Source organism: Sphaeramia orbicularis, chromosome 14, assembly GCF_902148855.1.
Source record: "Sphaeramia orbicularis chromosome 14, fSphaOr1.1, whole genome shotgun sequence".
Taxonomy (NCBI): Eukaryota; Metazoa; Chordata; class Actinopteri; order Kurtiformes; family Apogonidae; genus Sphaeramia; species Sphaeramia orbicularis.
The window spans coordinates 34620162-34642629 of NC_043970.1; the positions used below are offsets into that span (position 1 = coordinate 34620162).

The 22468-nt window shown below is 37.1% G+C and overlaps 2 protein-coding genes across 4 annotated transcripts; both read left to right on the top strand.

The window, feature by feature from the left end:
* The first annotated feature begins 3315 nt into the window (after positions 1-3315).
* On the top strand, positions 3316-15357 carry LOC115433291 (protein FAM111A-like). 3 transcript variants are annotated; one of them, XM_030154614.1, is made up of 3 exons: positions 3316-3477; positions 10791-11186; positions 13003-15357. In XM_030154614.1, the coding sequence occupies exons 2-3, from the start codon at positions 10905-10907 to the stop codon at positions 14809-14811; spliced, it is 2091 nt and encodes a 696-aa protein (XP_030010474.1). In that variant the 5' UTR covers positions 3316-3477; positions 10791-10904; the 3' UTR covers positions 14812-15357. The 3 variants fall into 3 exon arrangements, with proteins under 3 accessions (XP_030010474.1, XP_030010473.1, XP_030010475.1); XM_030154613.1 differs by lacking the exon at positions 3316-3477 and adding an exon at positions 7749-7854; XM_030154615.1 differs by lacking the exon at positions 3316-3477 and adding an exon at positions 7749-7854 and having other exon boundaries at positions 13006-15357.
* Positions 15358-15780: 423 nt separating this feature from the next.
* Positions 15781-22311, top strand: crcp (calcitonin gene-related peptide-receptor component protein). Its single transcript, XM_030154618.1, has 6 exons — positions 15781-15933; positions 17582-17618; positions 17726-17824; positions 17934-18028; positions 18163-18220; positions 20751-22311. The coding sequence occupies exons 1-6, from the start codon at positions 15926-15928 to the stop codon at positions 20895-20897; spliced, it is 444 nt and encodes a 147-aa protein (XP_030010478.1). The 5' UTR covers positions 15781-15925; the 3' UTR covers positions 20898-22311.
* Positions 22312-22468: the final 157 nt, after the last annotated feature.

Here is a 22468-nt window from a genome sequence, read left to right on the forward strand (position 1 = left end):
TACCCAGGTTGAAATTAGATGAGAACACGTTGAGTTCATTTGCCTCCTATATTTCAGGACCTGCGACGTGACTATTGCACACACATACACTGCAATGATGATGCTCAAACAACATATTGTTCAGCTCTAATGTCACTAATGTCTTACTTTGGGATAACTGGAGTTTTTATTGACATTCATTAGGGCAAGATCATGAAAGTAGCTTTGAATTTTATATTGCAGTCATTTCTGTGTACTTTTCTTTTGTATTGCAATGTAATTTGATAGAATGTCCTTATACCTGATCTGTATCTGACTGTTGATTTAGTTACTATGATGTCATAATATTGTGGGAAAATCTCTTTAGAAGTCCTCATGCCTCCTTAACAAGCCCGGATTAACCATATGGGCAATTGGGCAATTGCCCAGGGGCCTGCGACCTCTGAAGGGCCCTGGGTAGCTCGGGCATAATGAAAATATCTGGTTATCTTTTGCTTATAAATGAAACTGTCCGCAAAAAGTGTTCTTAAATAAATACTGGATACTTTGGAAATGGTTTCTTATTTATTTTTTGTGAAAATGGAGGACACTTCCCTCTCTTTCTAATGTAGTGGATCAATTTTAGATTATACTGATGCTAATATGTTTTGTTTTCATATCATCATATGCAAGTGAGTGGCCTTGACAAGAGGCTATAGTGGTGCACTTGTAGTTCTACGAGCATTTACACATTTGTACATCAATATGCATTTGATGATAGTTAGATATTGAAGTATGGGGTATATTTACATATATTCCTGGAACTTATTCTGTATTTTGCCAGATTATAGGGATCCTGAGGTTGTGATGATGGGGCCCTTGAATATTGTTGCCCAGGGTACAATGAAGTGTTAAACTGGCTCTGCTCCTTAAACTAAAATACATACATTTTTTTAGTCCATGTACGAGTCAGTGATTAGTGATGAAACTCCAAAAGTTTCAGTCTGTAGATAATGTGTGATGTGGTCACTCACTTTAATCTGAGTGACTTTAACTTCAGAAAAGTGTAATTACAACACCCTCCCCTCAATGTATGTGGTATGTTGTCAGATTTAGAGACTCCATCATCGTTACATAAACACTGACATAAATGTATAAAATAAATTACTGCATCATATCGTTGTGTCCTTATGTGCATTCTACTCTACAGTCTATTAGATTATGATCAGGCCCGGACTGGCTAATCGGGAGGACCGGGAATATTCCCGGTGGGCCGGTATAATATTTAGGCCGCGAGGGCTGGAGTTCACTTTAAATATGTATTTAATATTTTATTTATTTATTTTTTGGGGCCGGTGTTCAGTCATAGCACTGAGTTGATCACGTAATCTGCAGCCGCTGTTCCTGGGCCCCACCCCCTCTACTAGCAAACTGTGTTTTCTTCCTCTTTTTTTGCAGACAAACAGTGACCTGGCCTAACATGTCCTTGCATACGGTTAGTAGCTCTATACTGTCGCTGTGGAGCATATATGATCTGTGCTCTGTAGACTGTGGATGGTCAGCTGTGTTTGCTGTTTGAAACATGGAGAGTAGAAAGAGTGGCACAGAGAAGGCAAGAATTAAAAAGAGGAAAGCTCTGGAAGCAAACGCAGCCAAATGTGACAAAATCTGCAACTTTTTCACAAAAATGACCTCCCGGTTGGAAACAACTAATGAGGACGATGAACCGGGTAAACCACCTTTCAAGCTAGTTAATTATCGAGTCAATGAATTGTGTGGCATTGTGACGTGTAACATAACGTTATGCAATTTAAATAATAGTATGATGCGACGCCACATAACTGGGAAACTTTGTCTTGTAGCTCCTCAGAGTCAGAAAGAACATTCAGCAGCAGACAGCAGCCATGAGCCCACAAGTCCAGAGTGTGCAGGTAGGACTGCTCAGAGAGGGAAGAGGATTAGAAGAAACAGGCTCCAATGAAGAGTATGGTGTAGGCCTGTTCAGTATGAAAGGTGCTCTGAGATGCTCCAGGATTCAGCACTACATGAATGAAACTGACACCAAGGCTTTGAAAATAGAAGATTTGTGCTGAGAATTCTGAGCATTTTTAAACTGTGCTTTAGTGTCAGAAGCAGAGCCAGGAGCCAGTAGTGATGAGGGGATTGTTCCTGTCAGGATGGAAGGAAAAGGTGAGCTGTTGGAACAGACTGTGTGGACAAGCAGTAGTTCCACTAAAACCACTTTCTATACCCAAACGATAGTACTGGCCTATTTTATTTAATTTTTATTATTAAAAGTGAGACAGTAAATACACAAAGCCCACAACTGAAAGGCAATAGCATAAAGTAATATCAAATAAGCCAGCATATTTTGCCAATGTAAATATCTTAATTAGTTAAGTAAGTCCAAATGTCTGTAGATATTATTTTTTATTGTGATCCAGGTGCAGGCGAGTCTAGAGAAACTGGAGGAAGTGTGAAAGGGAGAGCAGAGTCTACTGATGACAGAGGAGCAGCTCAGCAGCACAACCCTGAACCACTAGTCACAAATGACACAGATGAAGATGAGTCTGTTGTTAGCTTTGATTGCTTTGCCCGCCCTCAGTCACAGGATATACAGACATTTTTTTCTTATCATCCTCATCATACCCCTAATTTCACTATACCAAAAGTTTTCAATAGCAAAGATGCAACAAACTGCAAGTTGTGATGGAAATCTTTTGTTGCAGAGGATACAAAAATAAGTTATTAGAAAGTGCAGCAAGCTTTTTTTTTTTTTTTTTTTTTTTTTTAATTTAATATTTTTATGTATTCTTTCATTTCATTTCGAACATTTTAAAGGTTTGAAAAATGTTAACACTTATAAGAACAAAAATATAGATTCTGTTATTGTTGTGTTGTGAGGAATAGTAATGTTGGAGATGTCGATGTGCACTCACTGTTGAAATAAATCCACATTGTGAAGCAACCTTTACTTGCGCTGAATTGGAAATATTTTAGAAAATACACTGAATTACAAGGCTTTGCAGAACAGTGTGTAGACCTAACATGTAAGATTATAATTCCATGATTTTAATAATAATCGGTTGTGATCTAAAGTGGGCCGGTCTGAGGTATGAAACTCCAGGACTGAAAATGAGTCTCAGTCCGGCCCTGATTATGATTGTAACTAGTAATTCAAAACTAAAGGGGAGAAGAGGAGAGGGAGCCAGCTGCTAAGATTCGCTTTCATTTCTCTGTTATTTCAGTGTAATTACAGCAGTAACAGTAACGTGTTAGAAAAGTATGGGGGCGGGGCGAGTGAGCTGGTGTGTGTGTGTGTGTGTGTGTGTGAGCAGAGGCGGAGAGAGAGAGAGAGAGAGAGCGGGCGAATGAAAAGAAGCCAGCTGTTACGGTTCATTTTCATTTCTCTGTTTGTTTCGGTGTAATTACAACAGTAACGTGTTGTTTCAACCAGTGCGAAATAAACACTTGTCTAACTTTCCGACATCCTGTGACTCACCACATCACTAGTTTTTGGTAAGTCTGCTTATTTTAAAACTTTATTTAACACTTATAGAGGCTAGGAGGAAAAAGATTATGTCCTTCGCGTTCTTTTCGTATGGGTTACAATGTGAATTCTAAGTAGTAATTCTAATCACCATCATTTGCAGTTTGACATATTGGAAATAAAACTGAATCGATTCAGCAGTGCTATCTTTTATCCCAAAAACTGGTCAAAATCACATCTCAAAGCTGGTGGATGTGGAAGTGCTCTACGTGTTTGTCCTGTTTTTTTTTTTTTTTTGTTTTGTTTTGTTTTGTTTTTTTTAATGCGTTCTAGACTGTTCTCGTGATGCGTCATTAGTCAAGGGCCAAGAAAAGTATGGGGGGAGGCAAGTGAGTTGGTGGGTGTGAACAGAGGCGGAGAGAGAGAGAGAGAGAGAGAGAGCAGACAACTGAGAAGACGCCATTAGTTGGGTCATTCCAGAACTGGAGGACATTTGACGTCCCACCCATCAAATTTTAAATAATCCATTTACAAAATACTAAAACATGGAGTTTCCGTGTAAATTTACTCGTCCTGAGACCAAATCTAAAAAAAAAACTAGGAGAAAAGAATGTTTGTAAATAGTTTTAAAAATACCAAATAAGTCTGAAGTACCCCCTAAAATGCCATTTTTCACTTGTCCCAACCCCCTGATGACCAGATTGAATCTCAAATAAAACAGTTAAAATGAAATTTAAATCTCTTTTTTTGGTATGACTTGTTTCATTGCTGTCTCTTGTAATTGCGGGAACATTTTTTTTAATAAACATAATATTTTAAATATTTATTATTATGCATGGAACCTGTGTCCCACAGCATGCGCGCAACTCTGTTACCCATAACCTTTTAGCATGGTAGAAGAAGAAGAAAGCAGTGAATTGCATGATATGTTGGAATTGACATCATCAAACAGTTTTCCAAAAGAATGGGTAGAGCAAAGGTATGTCCTCTCTTCTATTTTTCATATTTTCATAAGATTGTGAGCCTTGATTGAATGTCTCACTCTACCTCACGCAACCCTGTTACCCATATTAATAGGATAAGACAAATGCTGTTTGATTTTTTCTTTACTTATTTACATAAGTAAGTGTGTCCTCTTGGTCAGCAGTAACAGCTAGCTAAGTAGCTAGCTTCTATGCCTGAGAAAAAGCTAACATTAGTCTGGATTTGCAACCCTGTTACTCGCAACCCTGTTACTGTTATTAGAGTAACAGGGTTGCACTACATTAATGGGGTTACATCTCCTCCAGTTTACTCAGACTTTACAAACTATTATTTATGGTTCAAGTCAATAATTGACATTATCTGAGATAGAATTTAGTTAATCTACATATTGTAAACACATTCCTGAATTTTCCAGACTGTATTGTTTCCTTTTATTTCCTAATGGTAGTCCAAATGGATTATGGTTGTAGCAGCTACCTTGATGGGATTATTAACTTGACATAAATCAAACTATATATAAACAATGTGTTACAATTCATAATAGGGGACACTAAATTAAGTTAGATAATTTTTTTTCTTACAGTGTGGCCCACCATTGAGTGCTGCTGAAAAGCAGAGATGCCACCGTGCCAAGTGTGATGCTGATGTACAGGGGAGACAACAGTGTTTACTAAAAGAAAGACAGAAATGGAGGAAAGATGGAGAAACAGGAAAGAAGTTGCTAAAAAAGACTGCAGTGAGAGAGGACAGCATGCCCAACGAAAAAAGTGGAGAGAGGCTCATAAGAGGAGTAAAGCCAGGAGAACGTTACCTGAAGGGTTAATAATGGGGGAGGCTTAATATCAAATACCATATTAGCCCTGATTTTCTGATGCAACAAGATGTTCTAAGCACTCCTGTGTAATTACCTCCGCCAAGGAGGTTATGTTTTTGCCAGGGTTTGTTTGTCTGTCTGTCTGTCTGTTTGTTTGTCTGTCCGTTAGTGTGCAACATAACTCAAAAAGTTATGGACAGATTTGGATGAAATTTTCAGGGTTTGTTGGAAATGGGATAAGGAAGAAATGATTAAATTTTGGTGGTGATTGGGGGTGGGGGGGCCCACGGGGGGCGCCACTGATCAGCCTTGGTGGAGGTCTGCGCTCTCCGAGTGCTTCTAGTTTTTTTTTTTAATTTTCATCCAAAACCCCCCCTACCCTGAAAATTAGTTTTTTAACTCTGAAAATTACAACTTTCCCAGCTTCTTCACTCTTTTGTCCGGTGCAGTGTATAAATCTGTTCATGATGGGCCATTTAATGATCTTATAAGTGCCATATTGTATCGTAAGAGTACTTTGTACTATGAAAAGTCTAATGTCAAGGTCATGTTGTAGGTTAAAGGTCACAAAAATGCCTAGTTTTTTTCAAAAATTCATACCATTCTGACATTTTATCAAATCTGTCCTAAGTTCTGTTCCCTCTGGTTTCCTGGTGGGATCCCCCAAGGCCTTTGGCCCTTTAAAGACACATTAGAGACTAAATATTAAAACATGTACTTTACATTTGAATTTGCCGCCATTAGTGTGACGGGAAACACTAGCACACATTTAGGAAGGAATCACCAACACTTCATTCATTCATTCATTTTCTGAACTCACTTTATCCTCACTAGGGTCACAGGGGTCGCTTGGAGCCTAATCCCAGCTACTTATGGGCGAAGACGGGGTACACCCTGGACATTTCGCCAGTTCATCACAGACTGAACATATAGAGACAACCACTGTCACATTCACACCTATGGGTGATTTAGATTAACCAGTTAACCTATCAGAGCATGTGTTTGGATGGTGGGAGGAGCCAGAGTACCCGGAGAGAACATGCAAACTTCACATTGAAAGGTCCCACCCCCATCGACTGGTGTTAGAATGGAACCCAGGACCTTCTGTCTGTGAGGCACCAGGTCTATCCACTGCACCACCGTGTCGCCCACAACAGGACATATACATGTAAATGTCAAAGTCATGTAAAACTACCGTTTGTTCTTTTTGACATGTCTGTATGGAGAATACATGAGTAAATAGTTCTGTTTAATGTGTCTTATTGAATGTCAGTTGTTTGTGGTCAGTAGATGTGTTCTGAGGAGAGAACCTGAGCCCAACATTTGGAAGAACCCACATTAACCGCTTCATTCCATGAAACATGCATTTGGACCATTTGGGTGACCTTTGACCTATAATTTGACCCTTGACACTACACCTTTTTTAGTGCAAAGCACTCTGAAGACATGACGTGTCTCACAAAAAACATTTAAGGCCCAGCATGAACAGATTGTTACATTGTACTTCATCAAAAGTGAAGAAGGTTTGAAAGTTTCCAAAAACCCCATGTTTTCAGGGCTGAAAAAGTAATTTTCGGGGTAGGGGGTGGTTTTTGGATGAAAATAAAAAAAAAAAAAAAATACACAGGAGTGCTTAGAACATCTTGTTGCATCAGAAAATCAGGACTAAAGTTGAATCTGAAAAATTTCTTGAAATAAGCCCCCCATTATTATTATTATTATTATTATTATTGGGTTTTTTTTGTTTGGTTTTTTTTTTGGGGGGGGGGGGGGTTGTTATTTGAGAAACAGTGCTGACAGAAAGTATTAAAAGTTATTCAAAGAACACTTTGGTGTCTTGAGTATTTGTCACTTTTATATAATGATGTATAATCAGAAATAATGTAGCTAGACATCCTTGTTACTTTATGCAACCCTGTTACCCTACTTTCAACCCTGTTACCATATGATGTTAATTGAAAATAATCATAAATTACTTTCTCAGCTCAAAAGTGTTCAACCCATTACCCTTTAAAGAGTTTATGTAATTATATGCAACATGTGTCAGAGTAAATATTGTAAAATAAATACTGAAATTGTTAAAGTGAAACATGCCACTATTGAAAAGTTGGCCGAGACAGATTTTGAAAGTTGCTAAAATTAATTTAAATCAAGTCATATATGAAACCAAATGGTTATTCAGAGAGAATGTTACTTTCTTTACTTAATGGAAAAGGAACTACATTTAAGAAATTAATTAATGCACTTTTTTCCGGTTCCTTAGTGTTGGTAACAGGGTTGCACCAAGTATTACAAACACCAAATAAATCATGTAATAAAAATTGTACCATTGATGTGTAAGCTGAGCCAATTAAGCCTTTGATAGTTTATTACCTATTATTGATGAATATATAATGGAAAATTAGAAAAGTGAAGGTTGATTTTTCAAGAATTTTGAAGCCCAAATGTCCTCCAAATCTGGAATGACCCATTTAAGTTTAGCATTTATTTCTCTGTCTGTTGTTTTGGCGTAATTATAGTCGACGGTAAAGTGTTTTTTCAACCAGTGCGAAATAAACACTTGTCTAACTTTCCGACATCCTGTGACTCACCACATCACTAGTTTTTGGTAAGTCTGCTTATTTTAAAACTTTATTTCACACTTATAGAGGGTAGGAGGAAAGAGATTTTATGTCCCTCACATGGTTTTTGTATGGGTTACAATCTGAATTCTAAGTAGTAATTTTTATCACCATCATTTGCAGTTTGACATATTGTAAATAAAACTGAATCAATTCAGCAGTGCCGTCTTTTATCCCAAAAACTGGTCAAAATCACATGTCTCAAAGCTGGTGGACGTGGAAGTGTTTGTCCTGGTTTTTTTTTTTGGTTTTTTTTTTTATGTGTTCTGTCTAGACTGTTCTCGTGATGCGTCATTAGTCAAGGGCCAAGTGTATGGAGCGCCAAGGAGCCAAATTTAAAAAAATAAGGTGGCGGTATTGGCCGAGGTTAACAGATGAAATAAATTCATTGTGGCACCCTTGGCACAGGGACCATGAAATTTTTAACTGAATAGTGAAATAATTATATATGCTTAAATTACTATATTAATTAATTCATGACGCATTTAAGTAATTATTTATAGATGTATTTATTTAGTTTGTGTATGTATTTCCAATTTCAAATAATTAATGACACATTTAAGGACTTATTTAATGACGTATTCATTTATTTAGTGCTGTTCTATGGGACTCACTGTGTGCTGATGCAAAGTGAAGTCTACTCAAGAAGAAAACCTATGGTATGAAGTTAGGCGTGTTAATTAGGACTGCACCTGTATACTGTAGTTCTGTGTAGAAAGTGCATTTTATGTATTCATAAATATACCTGTACATGTGCCTAGTGATGGTCAAATGAAGCCCCACGCCTCATTGAAACAGTGGACACTGCCATCTGCTGTTCAACAGAAAATGTGACAGGCAGTTCCATATGACCATGACTTGAGATGAAAGTGGAAATGCAGTATACCAGAACTCACACTCAAGATATTGCACTACTCTACTTAAAAAGACTGGACATTATCATTATTGCTGTCACCTGTACATCTTGCACATTTTATTGATACTGGACTCACTTTTGTGTGTGTGTGTTTTCACTTAACTTTTATATTTTAATTTTTGATTGTTTTTATAATTTCTGTCTGTATTTTACTCATATAAACACAAAAACAAATTTAATTGTAATATGCAATGGTAGCCTCACAGCAAGAAGGTCCTGATTCAATTCCAACCAGGGACCTGTGTGGAGTTTGCATGTTCTCTCCCGGTTCTCTCCAGGTACTCTGGCTTCCTCCCAACATTTAGACATGCACTGATAGGTTCATTGGTCAACCTAAAATTGCCCATAGGTGTGAATATGAGTGATTGGTTGTTCGTCTCTATATGTCAGCCCTGCGATAAACTGGCTACTCGTCCAGGGTGTACCCCACCTTCACCCATAGGTTGTTGGGATAGGCTCCAGGATCCCTCTCAACCCTAGTGAGGATAATGCGGGTTCAGGAGGTGAATGACTGAACAATGGTATTTTGTAATAAAGCAATAAAGCATGTTCTAAAAAGATTATTCTGACTTCTTGGCTGAGCTAGTGGTGGACTATGACAGGATCTTAATGGTCAGTGATTTAAAAGTGCATGTGTGCCATCCTTCCCAGCCACTGGCATAAGACTTTTTAAATGTGACCGACTCTCTGAATTTCTCTCAATGTGTCACTGGTCCCACACATGAGTGTGGACACACACTAGATCTGGTTTTATTGTATGGTTTGCCCATTTTCAATATCCAGATATGTGATGCTGTGTTCTCTGATCACATGCCTGTTTTATTTTATTTAACCTGTTTCGTTTTAGCTTTAAATCACCTACTCCTCCACCACTGCCGTATACTAAAGACCTCTACTGCTGCGAAGTGTTCAATGGTCATTGATAAAACTCTGTCTGATTTCACTTCCATCACAAGCTTGGACATGGAAATTTTGACCTCACCCTTTCTCTCTGCATGTGCCAGCACTATTGACACTGTTGCTCCTTTAAAAATTATACGCCCCAGATCAAAACGCAGGCCATGGGTCAGTTACATCACCCACGCAGCCCGGCAGAAGTGCAGGAAAGCCGAGTGCAGGTGGAAAAAAGACAAATTACTATTGTCTTATCAAATTCTGAAGGGTAGTTGGAAAAATTACTAAAAACTGTCAAGGCTGAATTGATATCATTTCTAGTAATCTTAGCTAACCTAAAGTTCTTTTTAAAACTATTGATTTGATATTAAACCCCACTCAATTCTAACTGGTGTAAATAAACATGATCACATCACTCTCATTCTTGCTTCTCTTCATTGGCTTCCTGTTGACTTTCGGATAAATTTTACATTCTGTTTTTAAGTCTCTAAATGGCTTGGCACCTCAGTACATCTCTGACCTCTTCGAGTGGTATGCTCCTCCTAGAGCACTGAGGAGCTTCTCCTTGTTGTTCCTAAAACAAGGCAAAAAAAAAAAACTAGAGGTGAACGAACGCTTCCGTAGTATTGTACAACACTCTGGCAACCATGTGTTTTTTAAATGTGTTATATAAATAAAGTGGATTGGATTGGATAAATACTGCTTTAGCTTTCACCTTTTTTGAAAGCTTGACAGGCTTCTTGTGCATGGTTATGGTTGTTAATATAGGATTGGACAGGTGGGCTCATAAAAGGGTCGACTGTTGTACAAATAAGTGTGATTAACACTAGTGAAACTGTTAAAACCACCATCACTAAACTATGCAACCATGTTACAATATCGAAATTAAACACCACAGTGTTTTTTGACTAAACTCATAGGAAAAGAAGAACAGCGTGCAATGAAATGATGCCATCATGAGTGCAAGTCAAAACTTGAAAAACTGTGGAAATGTCAAAAATATTTGTGTTTCACCCAAATATAAACATCAATAGGGACAATTATCACCACTATATGAAATAATCAGGTGTTTCAAATAATTGTGAAATGGTTATTTTTATGTAATTGTGACAGGCCTGCTGATGTGGACAGATAAGACTCAGTGACTGCCTTCCATCCTCATTCACGTTAATCCTTCGTCTGCCCTTCGGTGAGACACCACGTACATATAGTGTAACCAGCCTTCAGATGGAAACCTCTAAAACAGTGATGGAACCAAAGACAGAAGAACCAAAGGCGGAAACCTCTAAAACAGTGATGAAACCAAAGGCAGATGAACCAAAGGTGGAAACCTCTAAAACAGTGATGGAACCAAAGGCAGAAGAACCAAAGGTGGAAACCTCTAAAACACTGATGGAACCAAAGACAGAAGAACCAAAGGTGGAAACCTCTAAAACACTGATGGAACCAAAGACAGAAGAACCAAAGGTGGAAACCTCTAAAACACTGATGGAACCAAAGGCGGAAGTTGTGAGGATAACAATTTGTCTCTTTTCATTAATCTCAAGTATACAATAACTTTGTGTGCTTTTTTTGTATTATTTTGTTTTTGGACTATTTTTTATGACACTTTACAATTGTTACATGACTTCAACAAAGTCATAATACAGGATACTGCATGTATTTCTTCCTCTCTGTGAGAGTGTCATTGAGTTTACTTCAACCCATCCTAATAAAGAGACTGACGAAAACAACTTCATAGCCTGATGCAAATTCCCATTTGCAGCCTGATACAAGTGGGATTTTGTAGACCAGGGGTCAGCAACCCTGGTCCTAGAGAGCCACTATCCTGCATGTTTTAGATGTATTCCTCTTCCAATACATAAGCCTATCATCAAGCTCTGCAGAAGCCTGATAATGATCATCAGGTGTGCTGGAAGAGGGATACATCTAAAACATGCAGGATAGTGGCTATCTAGGACTAGGGTTACTGAGTCCTGTTGTAGACACTCCCAGATGTAACTCTCAGGTCCTCCTCAGGCATTTTTCTACATTTTTCTCTTTTTTTTTCATTTGTTGATCATTTTGACTGTGTCACAGCTTTTCACATGAAGTTTGGTTGAAATGCTTCTTTTTAGTAATATTTTTGAACTTCTTAAACAGCTTCTTTTTAGTACTTCTTTTAGTGCTTCTTTTTAGTAATATTTTTGAACTTCTTAAACAGCTTCTCCAGTGCTCAAAACTACCAAACATTTGACAGTTTTCAGGATTTTAAGCTTTAAATGCCAGTCTAATCATTTAATTCTGAGTGATTTATTTAAAAAACAAACAAACACAAAAAACAGAATATTTTCCATAAAATAAATAGTAAGGGGATGAAAAATTGGTGGTTATTAGAGCTTTGGATATGTCAAAGATTAGCAACAAAATGGATTTGATTTCATTAGTATTTTTTCTGTAGTGTCACATACTCCCTCGTTCTCTCTTGTGGACAAAAAGTAGTTTTTAAATCAACATATGATTCATTAGTGTGAACAACAAGAGACACAACAGAACATATGAAATATGAACAAATTAGAAACAGAAACATACAGGCTTTGAATATGTGACGTATGTGGAGCAGATAAATGGATTGAGAGGGTGTGTGTGTGATGAATGTGAGGAGTTACTTTCTCTGTATGACTTCTGAGGTAACCATGGAGTTCCACAGCTCCTTGAAGAACATCCTCCATCTGTGTGTTTTCTGCTTCTGCTGGATCGACAGCAAACAGAACCAAAACACTGAAGGACATCGAAGCAAATGAAAAAGAGGACGCCAAGGGGTCAACCTCAGACAAACACACACACACCCCCTCTCAATCCATTTATGTTTTTGTGTGTGTGTGTGTGTGTGTGTGTGTGTGTGTGTGTGTGTGGGGGGGGGGGGGGGTTGTAATAAATCACTTAGAATTCAAATTATTAAACTGGCATTTAAAGGGTTAAAATCCTGAAAACTGTTGAATGTTTGGTAGTTTTGAGCAGGGGAGAAGCTGTCTAAGAGATTTATATATATTTAAAAAAAAAAAAAAGCAAACAAAATATTGATGTGTGATGATTTTGTAGTAGTTTCCGTGTGCATGTTCATTTGTGTTCATGAAGGTAACCAGAGGACAGTAAATTTCAGGAGGGCATAAGGGTTACGTGGGTTATTCCAATACAATGATCTGATTTTTAATTCCTTAGATTTCAACTCAGTAGTTGGTATCTATTGTTTAGAGACCTTGTTTTATCAGCAATTTCTTTGATTTTTTTAGGAGAGATGTCTTGTTTTGCTTTTTAAAAAAAATGTTTCGCTATCTTTTTCCAGAAGAAATCCCATGCACCCCATTCCTTTAAATGGACCGACAGTGACAAGAGAACCACCAACATCACCTGCAATGAAGCTGGAACTGTTGAAAACTCTTTGAGGAAGAGCTCTCAATTTAGACAACTTGAGGGAAAGAAACAAGCGAATAAAGAACTTGTTGTTTCGCGAAGTGGGAAAGCAATTAGTTCACATTTTCCATGTAGCTTAATTAAACCAGGAGAACGCCTGACTGTACAGCATGTGAAAGCTTCAGAAAAGCTAAATCAGTCATCTGGTCAGTCAGGAGATGACCAGAGAGAGTTATCTGACCAATATGTGGAGTTTAATGTGAAGAATAAGGGTAAAAATCTAAGGAAAATCCTAAAGAACCCAGCAATAGAAGCACTTGATCAGGAATTAACAGTTTATGCACACAAAGGAGAAGAAGTGAGGCATGCTTTGGAAAGAGACGGTCGCTTTCAAGAGACCATATTTCAAAAAAACTGTGCACTTGTTGACACCAACGGAGAATTTACAGAAATGTCAAATCTTGTTGATGATCTTGATGGTAAAACTTTCCAGATCATACTGCTTAATAAATCATGCCCACCAGACAGTCAGCCAGGCAGTCTTGATGACACTTGCGCAGTTCAAAGTGAATCACCACCATCTGATTTGAATGAAAACTGTGATCCTTCTCCATCTTCTACTCCAGCTAAAACAGAAGAGAAACCAAAACTGAATGACTTTATGGTTTGTGTAATCCCTGGGTCCGAGAAAATATGTGAACTCTTACGTTCACAATTACAAAACTGGGTGAGAACAGAGCTGGAGGGAAAACCAAAACAAAGTGTGCCTGGGTTTCTTAGAGCAGAGTTTGGAAAACGTTGTGAGACTTCTTTTGAGGTAAAAACAGGAAAAACACTGATGCGTCTGAGTGACTCTGTGTGTCAGGTCAGAATAGATGGAAGTCCTGCAGGAAGTGGTTTTCTCCTGTTTGACACTTTTGTCCTCACAAATGGCCATGTACTAAAAACCATTTTTGATTGGACCACATGGCGACTTCACGGGAAAGTAACTGTCCATTTCTCTCATGAAAATCAGGGTCAGCCTGGGGTAGGACACAAAGTGCAAGAGGTTGTTGCCTCTGAATATAGAACTGATGAGTCAGGGTACAAGCGTGACTGGGCTCTGTTGAGTCTCTGTCCAGATCAGACGTTACCTGATGAACTGTTGAGCCGCTTTACGTTTTGTCCTCCAGGTGGTAGTATTTATATCATAGGACATCCAGATGGTGGTGTGAAAAAGATTGATCCCTGCTGGATCATTCCAATTGTCAATCGCACAGACGCCGTATACCAGCATGGACATTACAGTGCATTTCAGTTCCTTACACATGCTTCCCTTGAAAATATAGGAAAACAGATTAAATTCAACAGGCAAATTTTAACTTATAACACCTGTTTCTATTTTTTGTCATCTGGCTCTCCTGTCTTTGATAAACAATGCAATGTTGTTGCAGTGCATTCTGGTGGATACAACTACAAAACCCCAAACAGCAGAGACAGTGTCATTGACTTTGGATATCCTTTGTCAGACATCATCGAACAAATGGTCATCCAGTTAGTACAAAGAGAAAAACTGGATGTGCTGACGAAATATTTTACTAGCAAATCCTCAAAACACGAAGATGTGTTGAATAATGTGAAGAAAGTGGTTGACATCAGAAAATACCCAGAGTTTAAAACTGCAATAAATAATCCAGAGATCAGAAATAATGAGAATTTGAAGAAGTTCTTTGAATCCTTCACTCAGACACAGGAACCATAGCCAATGGATTAGAATTAAATGTCCAAAGATAAGATGCAGTATAACTGGAAAGTTCACATTTACTGTCAAAATCACCACGTTTTCTGTGGCGAAAAATATGTAAAATTGCAATTGTCTTAAGTACTTCCAGTTTTGTATTTGGAATTGTTGAGATTATTCAATGTAAAAAGCCCAATTTGTTTTGGATACCTGATGGGGATATATTGAGTTGGGTATTTGAAAATGAAATATATACTGTAGTTTGGCAAAATTTTTGGGGAGGGCATGGAAATGTAGACAAAGAACTCTGTATTTCTTAACTAAAAGGACCTTGCTTTATGTAATTATTTTTGGGATGAAGACATGCTTCATCTGTTGTTCATCTTCCTGTTTTGAATGTCAGTAGTGTCTTATAAGCCTATACTGGCAGGGCACATAAGTATTTGACACTTAAATAAAATATTCATTCATTGTACTTTTTTTCCATTATAATTTTGTTGCATTTTTAAATGTATACTTTTGCAAGAACTTTGTTTTTAATGCGTAAATAAATTACTACAATGCTTATTTTGTGTTGTACATTTGTAAGCAAGTTAAGATCCAGAAGATTTGGATTCAACAGCTTCAATCTGTTTTTTTTTGTTTTTTTTCACGACTTGAATATTTTTTTTATTGCTTTGTGGCTTTCCTTTGGACGGTGGAGAAATATATTTTGCATTTTAATCCAGTGATGTCTTGACTCCCCCTTAGTTTCTGCAAAAATGATTACCATGGTTTACATTTGAGCTATTAATTAAAAAGAAAAAAACTATAGACGTGTTTTTATCAGTCATAAACATTGACTGTCCAGTTAGTGATCACATATTGACCTGTAACAATAGGGGGCATCAGAATCCAAACATCAGCCACAGTAAACAGGGCTGACTTTACAAACGATGCAAAAAGTCTTATAATACTGGAAATCAAAATGGTGGAAGGCGAGTTGTACCCACTGTGCGGAGATATGAACAATAAACATGTGGTTCCTACATTGTTACAATGGAACCAGATTAATTCGGGCGGAATCTTTCTGTAGGTCTACGTTTTCGACACGGACGGTTTTTTTAAACGGACGAAACGCTCAATCCCTGGCGAAATGGAAGTGTAAGTATTGAAAAATGTGATTCGTAATTAAGAATTATGTGTGAGTCTGTCATATGTTACGCCGTTAATCATTAGACATGACAGAATTGTGTTCAGCAGCTGCGTCTTCTGCAGTTTAATGTATTTATGAGACCATTTGTTCGATCTCAGCTTAAAGTCGTATGTTTAATTATTTCGCCAGTAGAGAGTTATTCTGAGGGTGAAAATCTGACTTTGTGTTTATTTGGTGGTTTGGATTCTAAATAGATAGGGAAAAAAGTTAGTAAGTCTTTGCACAGATATGACTTTTGTCTGGTTGAAGAATAATCAGCGAATTATACATATATACCCTTGAAGAATTTTTTCATCAGGTATTTTCTAATGCCGGTCTAGAGAAGGGCTATTTTTCTGAGTTAAATATCATAAACAACATTCTTTTTATTTTGCGTATTTTGGTTGAACCAAGTCTGGAAACTTGTGATGAATAACATCCACTGCAAAAGAAAGTATTACATCAGTTAGTATTTTTCAGCTAATTTGTAACATTGTAATAACAGACGTGTCTACAGAGGTCCATTAAATATAAACTATAAAGGAATATAATATAAAAGTCCATTTGTCTGATCACATTTTCACAAGGGTCATTCCAGTCATTCAGTGTTTGATGTATCCAGATGTCTCCCCAAGTCCTGGTCTTCATTCACTGACTCAGATGATGTTATCATGACTGTGTTCACAAAGGTGGAGAGAACACTGCAATAAACTCAGATTTAATGTTTGTCTTTTGCTGTTCACGTTAATTTTTAGATGTGGCCAAAATCCGATTCCGAATTTTCACTCACAAAAGAACAATATCCAGTACACAAGTATTAGGTAATCATTTTTGTGTTGATATGCAATGAAAGTTAGCAAATTCATGAGTAGATGATGATGATGAGATAGAAAATAAAACACTGTAATCTGAATGTTAGTTTAGAGAGATAAAAATGTTACAGGAACTCAGATATGACTATTCAGATTGAAATTGCACTGCAAAATATTTGTATCTGAGGACCGTATATGGAAATGACCCAAATCTTGATTGAAAACATCAGAATTTATGTGATTTGGCCATGAGACTTCCACTGGCACTTCACACTTTAAACTCAATTGAGTCTTTTAAAAAGCAACTGAAGACCTTCTTGTTTAGACAGACTTTCAGTTAGGAGGGTTTCATCACCATTTGCTTTTATGTTTTTTTGTCTGCATATACCTGCGTTTGTTTGTTTTTTGTTTGTTTGTTTTCTTTACTTGTGTATGTAACTGTGTTTTTGCTGCCTATGTATTTCACTTCTGATTTTATTGTAAAGCTCTTTGTGAAATCTTTCTGCAACAAGTGCCATATAAATAAACTTTATTATTAATGTTATTATTATTATTATTATTATTATTAGTAGTAGTAGTAGTAGTAGTAGTATTTGTGATATTTGCACATCTGAGGAAAATAAAATCAGTTTTGTGCAGCTCTTCCCTGCAGTGTGCAGCCTATTTAACCTTAGTAATGTCTAAACCACCAACTTTTGCTTAGTAAAGACTGTGACACACTGTCATAAAGCCTAAAATCACACATACTGTATAGCCTTACATTCAATACCCACACTGAGGCATTTCTTTTGCGTTTATTCCTCAGGAAAAATGCGAATGCCGCTATGCTCAGTAACTATGAGGTAAGGCAATGTCTTCTACCTCTGTGATTTATTTTCAAGCGTTTCCCAGTTTAGTTGAAAACATTTTTAGACCTTTACCTCTTTACCTGCTTGGGTGTTTCTCCCAGATATTTAAGCTACTGACAGATCTGAAGGAGCAGAGGAAGGACAGTGGGAAGAACAAGCACAGCGCTGGGCAGCAGAATCTGAACACCATCATGTATGAGGTCAGGACACGTGCTCTGCCTCGGCTCACTGACTATAACCTGCTGTTGTAGCCTTCTGTGTTTTGTTTACATCATTGCTAAAGGTCTTTTTATCTATATTTCCACATAGACGCTGAAGTACCTGTCGAAGACACCATGTAGCAGACAAAGTCCAGAGATCGTTAAAGAGTTTCTCACCACCATGATTCCTCATAAACTCACAAAGTCAGTGACATCTAACAAATGCACAAACATTGTCCTTGCACTTCAGTATTGGACCACTCATAGTATTTTTGTGGATCAACAGACATATTGTTTGAACTCATCAGTGTATTATATTTATATTTTTGTCCCGTCAGAGCAGAAAAACTACAACTGTTAAACCATCGGCCCCAAACTGCCGTGGAAATTCAGCTGGTAAGTGTCATTTCCAGTTACTGCGTATTACATCACCTGTCTACACTAAATATCCTTGTTGAATTTTGTACAGCCTGTCCAAAAAATCTATTCTTGAATTTAGTTAAGCAAATAAATAAGATCTTTCCATTGGGTAATTACTGCAGTGAATAGTCTGTTTCAGCAGCAACAAGTGCTTTAATTCTAACTGATGCAGTGAGTAGCTTTCCATTTCTAAAACAACCGTCAGTTTGATAGAGAGCATAAAGATTGGACTATGTTTCATGGAAAGGGGTCATGTGGTCTGATGAGTCCAGACTGACCCTGTTCCAGGATGATGGATGAATCAGGGTGAGAAGAGAGGTAGATGAAGTGATTACCCAACATGCCAAGTGCCTATAGTACAAGTCTGTGGGGACAGTGTTATGATCTGGTGTTGCTCCAGTCAGTCAGGTCTAGGTTCAGCAACGTTATGTGCCCAAAAAATAAGGTCAGCTGAATGATCAGATCTGAACATCAATGGATTTTTTTCTTGGCTGATGACTCAGACATATTCCAAGATGATAATGACAGGATTCATCAGGCTCAAACTGTGAAAAAGTTGTTCTCGGAGCATGAGAGATGGTTTTCACACATGAATTGTCCTCAAAGTTGACAGCAGAAGAGGAGTAAGTGCTGTGACATTTCATAAGCTTATTGAAACAATGCCCCAGTGAATTGAAGCTAAAGGCTAAATAAGACTTAGGCTAAATATTAAAGCATGGGACATTTTTGGTCACATTGTGTCTCTCCATGATGACTATAAATAGTTTTCTATCAATAGTAAGACTCACTTAGATGATACCACTATGAAATGAATTTTGCTGTAAATAAACGTAATGAATACTGAGCATTAATCACAGAAATGGAAAAGTGAAGTGATGCAGCTGCAATTATAATTAATTCAAATGCAAATACAACTGTCTTTGTTACTCAGAAATAGCCACAGATCAAATATAATAGTCTAGTTCCACAGTTGTATGTCAGAATAAGGTGACTATTCCAGTCGAGCAGTAGCAGGACAGGGCATTCTTCTTCTTTCTGCTATCTGTGTTTGAAGTCCTGCTGTCAGTGTCAGAGCACAGCAACCTCTGAGCTGCAACAACAGCTCAAATAACAAATATGTATTTGTATGTGCTGTGTTCTTTTGTAGGATTTATTAATTTAAGCGACAGAATGTGTTTTGTTCTGTGCACATGCTCCAACTTTTCTCGATACAGTATTTTACAAAGGCACCGTCGCTGCATCCTGCTGTCAGCACCACCTAAGACAAGTGTGAACAATCCAAAAAAACAGTTTTCCCTCCTTTTCCTGAACCATAGCACAGTTCTACATTTTTTTAAAATTATCCCTGTCGGAGATAAAATATGCTGAATCGTACCAACTTTGATGAGATGAATTGGAAAACAAATGACAAAAGTGATGGTTGACTACTTTTTCCAAGGTATACGATCAAGTGTTATTGTATCCATACATAGGTTTGTATATATTTATTTAATAGATAAATTTTGCTCTACTAAGAATCTAAAACGTGAATGTATTTTAATGTGCACACAGTGTTTTGTAGTGGAACTGTAGCTCAGAGACAAACCTTCCTTTTGAGTAAAACTGAGTTTCTTGTTAATTCTTAGATTGCCAATATTGTATATTGAACTTTTTAGTGGTGACCCTAATTTGTCACACTAATAGTGACCCAAGTTTGACTAGTTTTATTATAGTTTTATTGTGGAGGCATTTTGCTTACAAACCAGTGTAGTTGGAAGTGCCAGACCTGTCTCCAGTGCTAACAAAGTGATGGGCCTGGCTAAGACTACAGCTGAGGTAACAAACATACAGTCTATAAACTCTGTTTTGTTTGCTGGTGTTATGTTACATGAATAGTGTTTGTTTAGTAGTAGTTGCTGTCATCTGAATCCTCCTGCAGCTACACAGGAGCTGCTTTGAAACTGCACACTTGCTTTTACGGTAGAAGTTTATACTAAACTATATTGCTATACAAATATAATTTGTCTGTTTTGTTCCCATAGCAAAATGTGTATGTTACACACAAATAATTTTATTTAGCACAGTTTATTAGTGAAAGGGGAAAGTAAGCAGGGAAAATATCCCACCAGTGCAGAACATGGTGATTGTTTATAGTGAAGTTGCACTTTAATTTCTAGAAAATAAAAAAAAAATTAGTTCAGTGACATTAATGACTTTCTTGTAAATTTGAGAGGTTTTCCCCTCAAATGTATTACTTTAATCTCAGAGAATATCTTAGTTTTTAATGGCACATTTCTAAATTCTTGAATTCAGAACATTTTCCTTGAAAAACTATTTGGTTTTTGTTTTACCTGAAATTGCAGTTAATGTGTATGTATATTACAACATTGTTAATACTTTACAAGTCAAAATCTACGTGACTGTTTATATTAACTGATATTTTTATGTGATTAAATTTATAAAACAGACTTTCATTCAGTGGTTTTGTCCTGCAGATTATGTAAAATGTACATGTTTGTGTTTGCAGATGGTAGAGGAGAGTGAGGAGCGCTTATCAGAGGAGCAGATAGAGGAGCTTATCCAGACCATTGCAGAGATCCTGCCTGGTGACCCAGAGCAGGAAAACACAGCTCCAGCAGACGCAGAGATGGATGAAGCAGGCGAACAGTCATGACAGCGGCAGGACAGAAGTGAACCAAAGGTGGAAAACTGAGACAGACGTATTACATAACTGGACTGGTTTCTATCAGCCTGCACTATGCTCCATATCTGTGGAACTGGATAACATGCTCATAGAAGGCATGTACAATGACCAGAGGATTTATTTATTTGTTATTTTTTCCCAATTTATTATCAGTGCATGTATTCATGTCAAACATGCAAACAGTTATACAGTTTGTCTTTTTTGCATTTGATTTATAATGTGTAATTCAAAACAGGGTTCAGTGCTACTATCCTGCTGTATTTATAGTTTCTGAGTTAATGTTAGTTGTTGGTTTTTACTAGGGTGCAGGATTTTGCTCCTGTATCATTTTCCAAACTGTATATTAAGGCAGTCATGTAATTAAACATGTATTCTACAGAAGTACCATAAAGAAAAGTCACATATTGTGGTCACAATGATTCAGATAGATAATAAAAAGGAAAGATAATTTATTGTCTCCTCTTCACTTGTTAAGATGCTTTTTTTTTATATGTGAAAAATGAAAAAATGAACCATAGCAGACTCTATGCAGCTGCAGTCTATTCTTATCATGGTGACATCATCAGGAAGCAGGGCAGTCAACAGCACAATATTTGCTTCTTAAAATGCTGCAGGCTGACTTTTGAGCAGTAACATGATAAAGAATTTTAAAATTAGGAAGCTGTGGTGCAGAATGTGAAGAATTGGTGCTAAAATATGACTATAATCTGTTACCAGTTTCACAGTAACAAAATTCAGCTTCAGGTAAAGAAAAGTCACCTACAGATCAGTAGATGCAGATTATAATCTTTTGATCAGTCCCTATTTCATGCGTTGTAATATTGTGAAGTAGAGAAGGAAGTACATTCTGGTTAGACCTACGCACCGTTCTGTTTTAGTCTTCCTGTTGGTGTCACAACAGTTTCCTGTTCTTACACAGGATTCTGACAAGTTGCAGAGAAATAAAAATCATAAACACTGATTATGTAGTAACTATCAGCTATCACACCTCCACAACTGAAAATTATGGAGATTATAGAGTGTAATGTCCTAAAGGTCATGGACTGGCTCAACAATCTGCACTGTATTACACAAATGGATGCAGAAAAACAAAAATGTAATATACAGTCTAATGAAAAGACAAGACTGAAATACTGCTGCGTGAAGTTAAACTGACGCAGTATAATTCTGAAATTCTGTCAGGGCACTTGTATACAGTAAAAATCTTTTTCATGTAGTTCTTACATTTTAACACATTTGTTTGGGAATGCTTACTACTTTTTATTTCGCATAATGTGGTTTTATTGTTTCCATGCAGATAAAACGGATATACATTTAGTGGTATAGGCATCTTTATGGTTTATTTTTTATTTATATACAGTGTTTAATAAATGTATTGGAACACCTCTCCCTCTTTATCTCAGAGATCATCCAGTATCATGAAATGTTTAAATGTGAACTCTTTCATTTTCAGTCGGATCTTGATATTTTACCGAACTGAATTCACCTTTTTATTACCAAGGAATCACTAATGAATCAAGCATTGCATTCAACCACTAAAA

What these genes read in the sequence shown, in the direction of transcription:
- LOC115433291 (XM_030154614.1), top strand. Translation starts at nt 10,905, where the DNA reads ATGGAAACCTCTAAAACAGTGATGGAACCAAAGACAGAAGAACCAAAG. An exon ending in TGGAACCAAAGGCGGAAGTT is followed by an intron (nt 11,187 to 13,002) that starts GTGAGGATAACA and finishes ATCTTTTTCCAG; the next exon opens with AAGAAATCCCATGCACCCCA.
- crcp (XM_030154618.1), top strand. An exon ending in CTATGCTCAGTAACTATGAG is followed by an intron (nt 17,619 to 17,725) that starts GTAAGGCAATGT and finishes TGTTTCTCCCAG; the next exon opens with ATATTTAAGCTACTGACAGA. An exon ending in TGAACACCATCATGTATGAG is followed by an intron (nt 17,825 to 17,933) that starts GTCAGGACACGT and finishes ATTTCCACATAG; the next exon opens with ACGCTGAAGTACCTGTCGAA.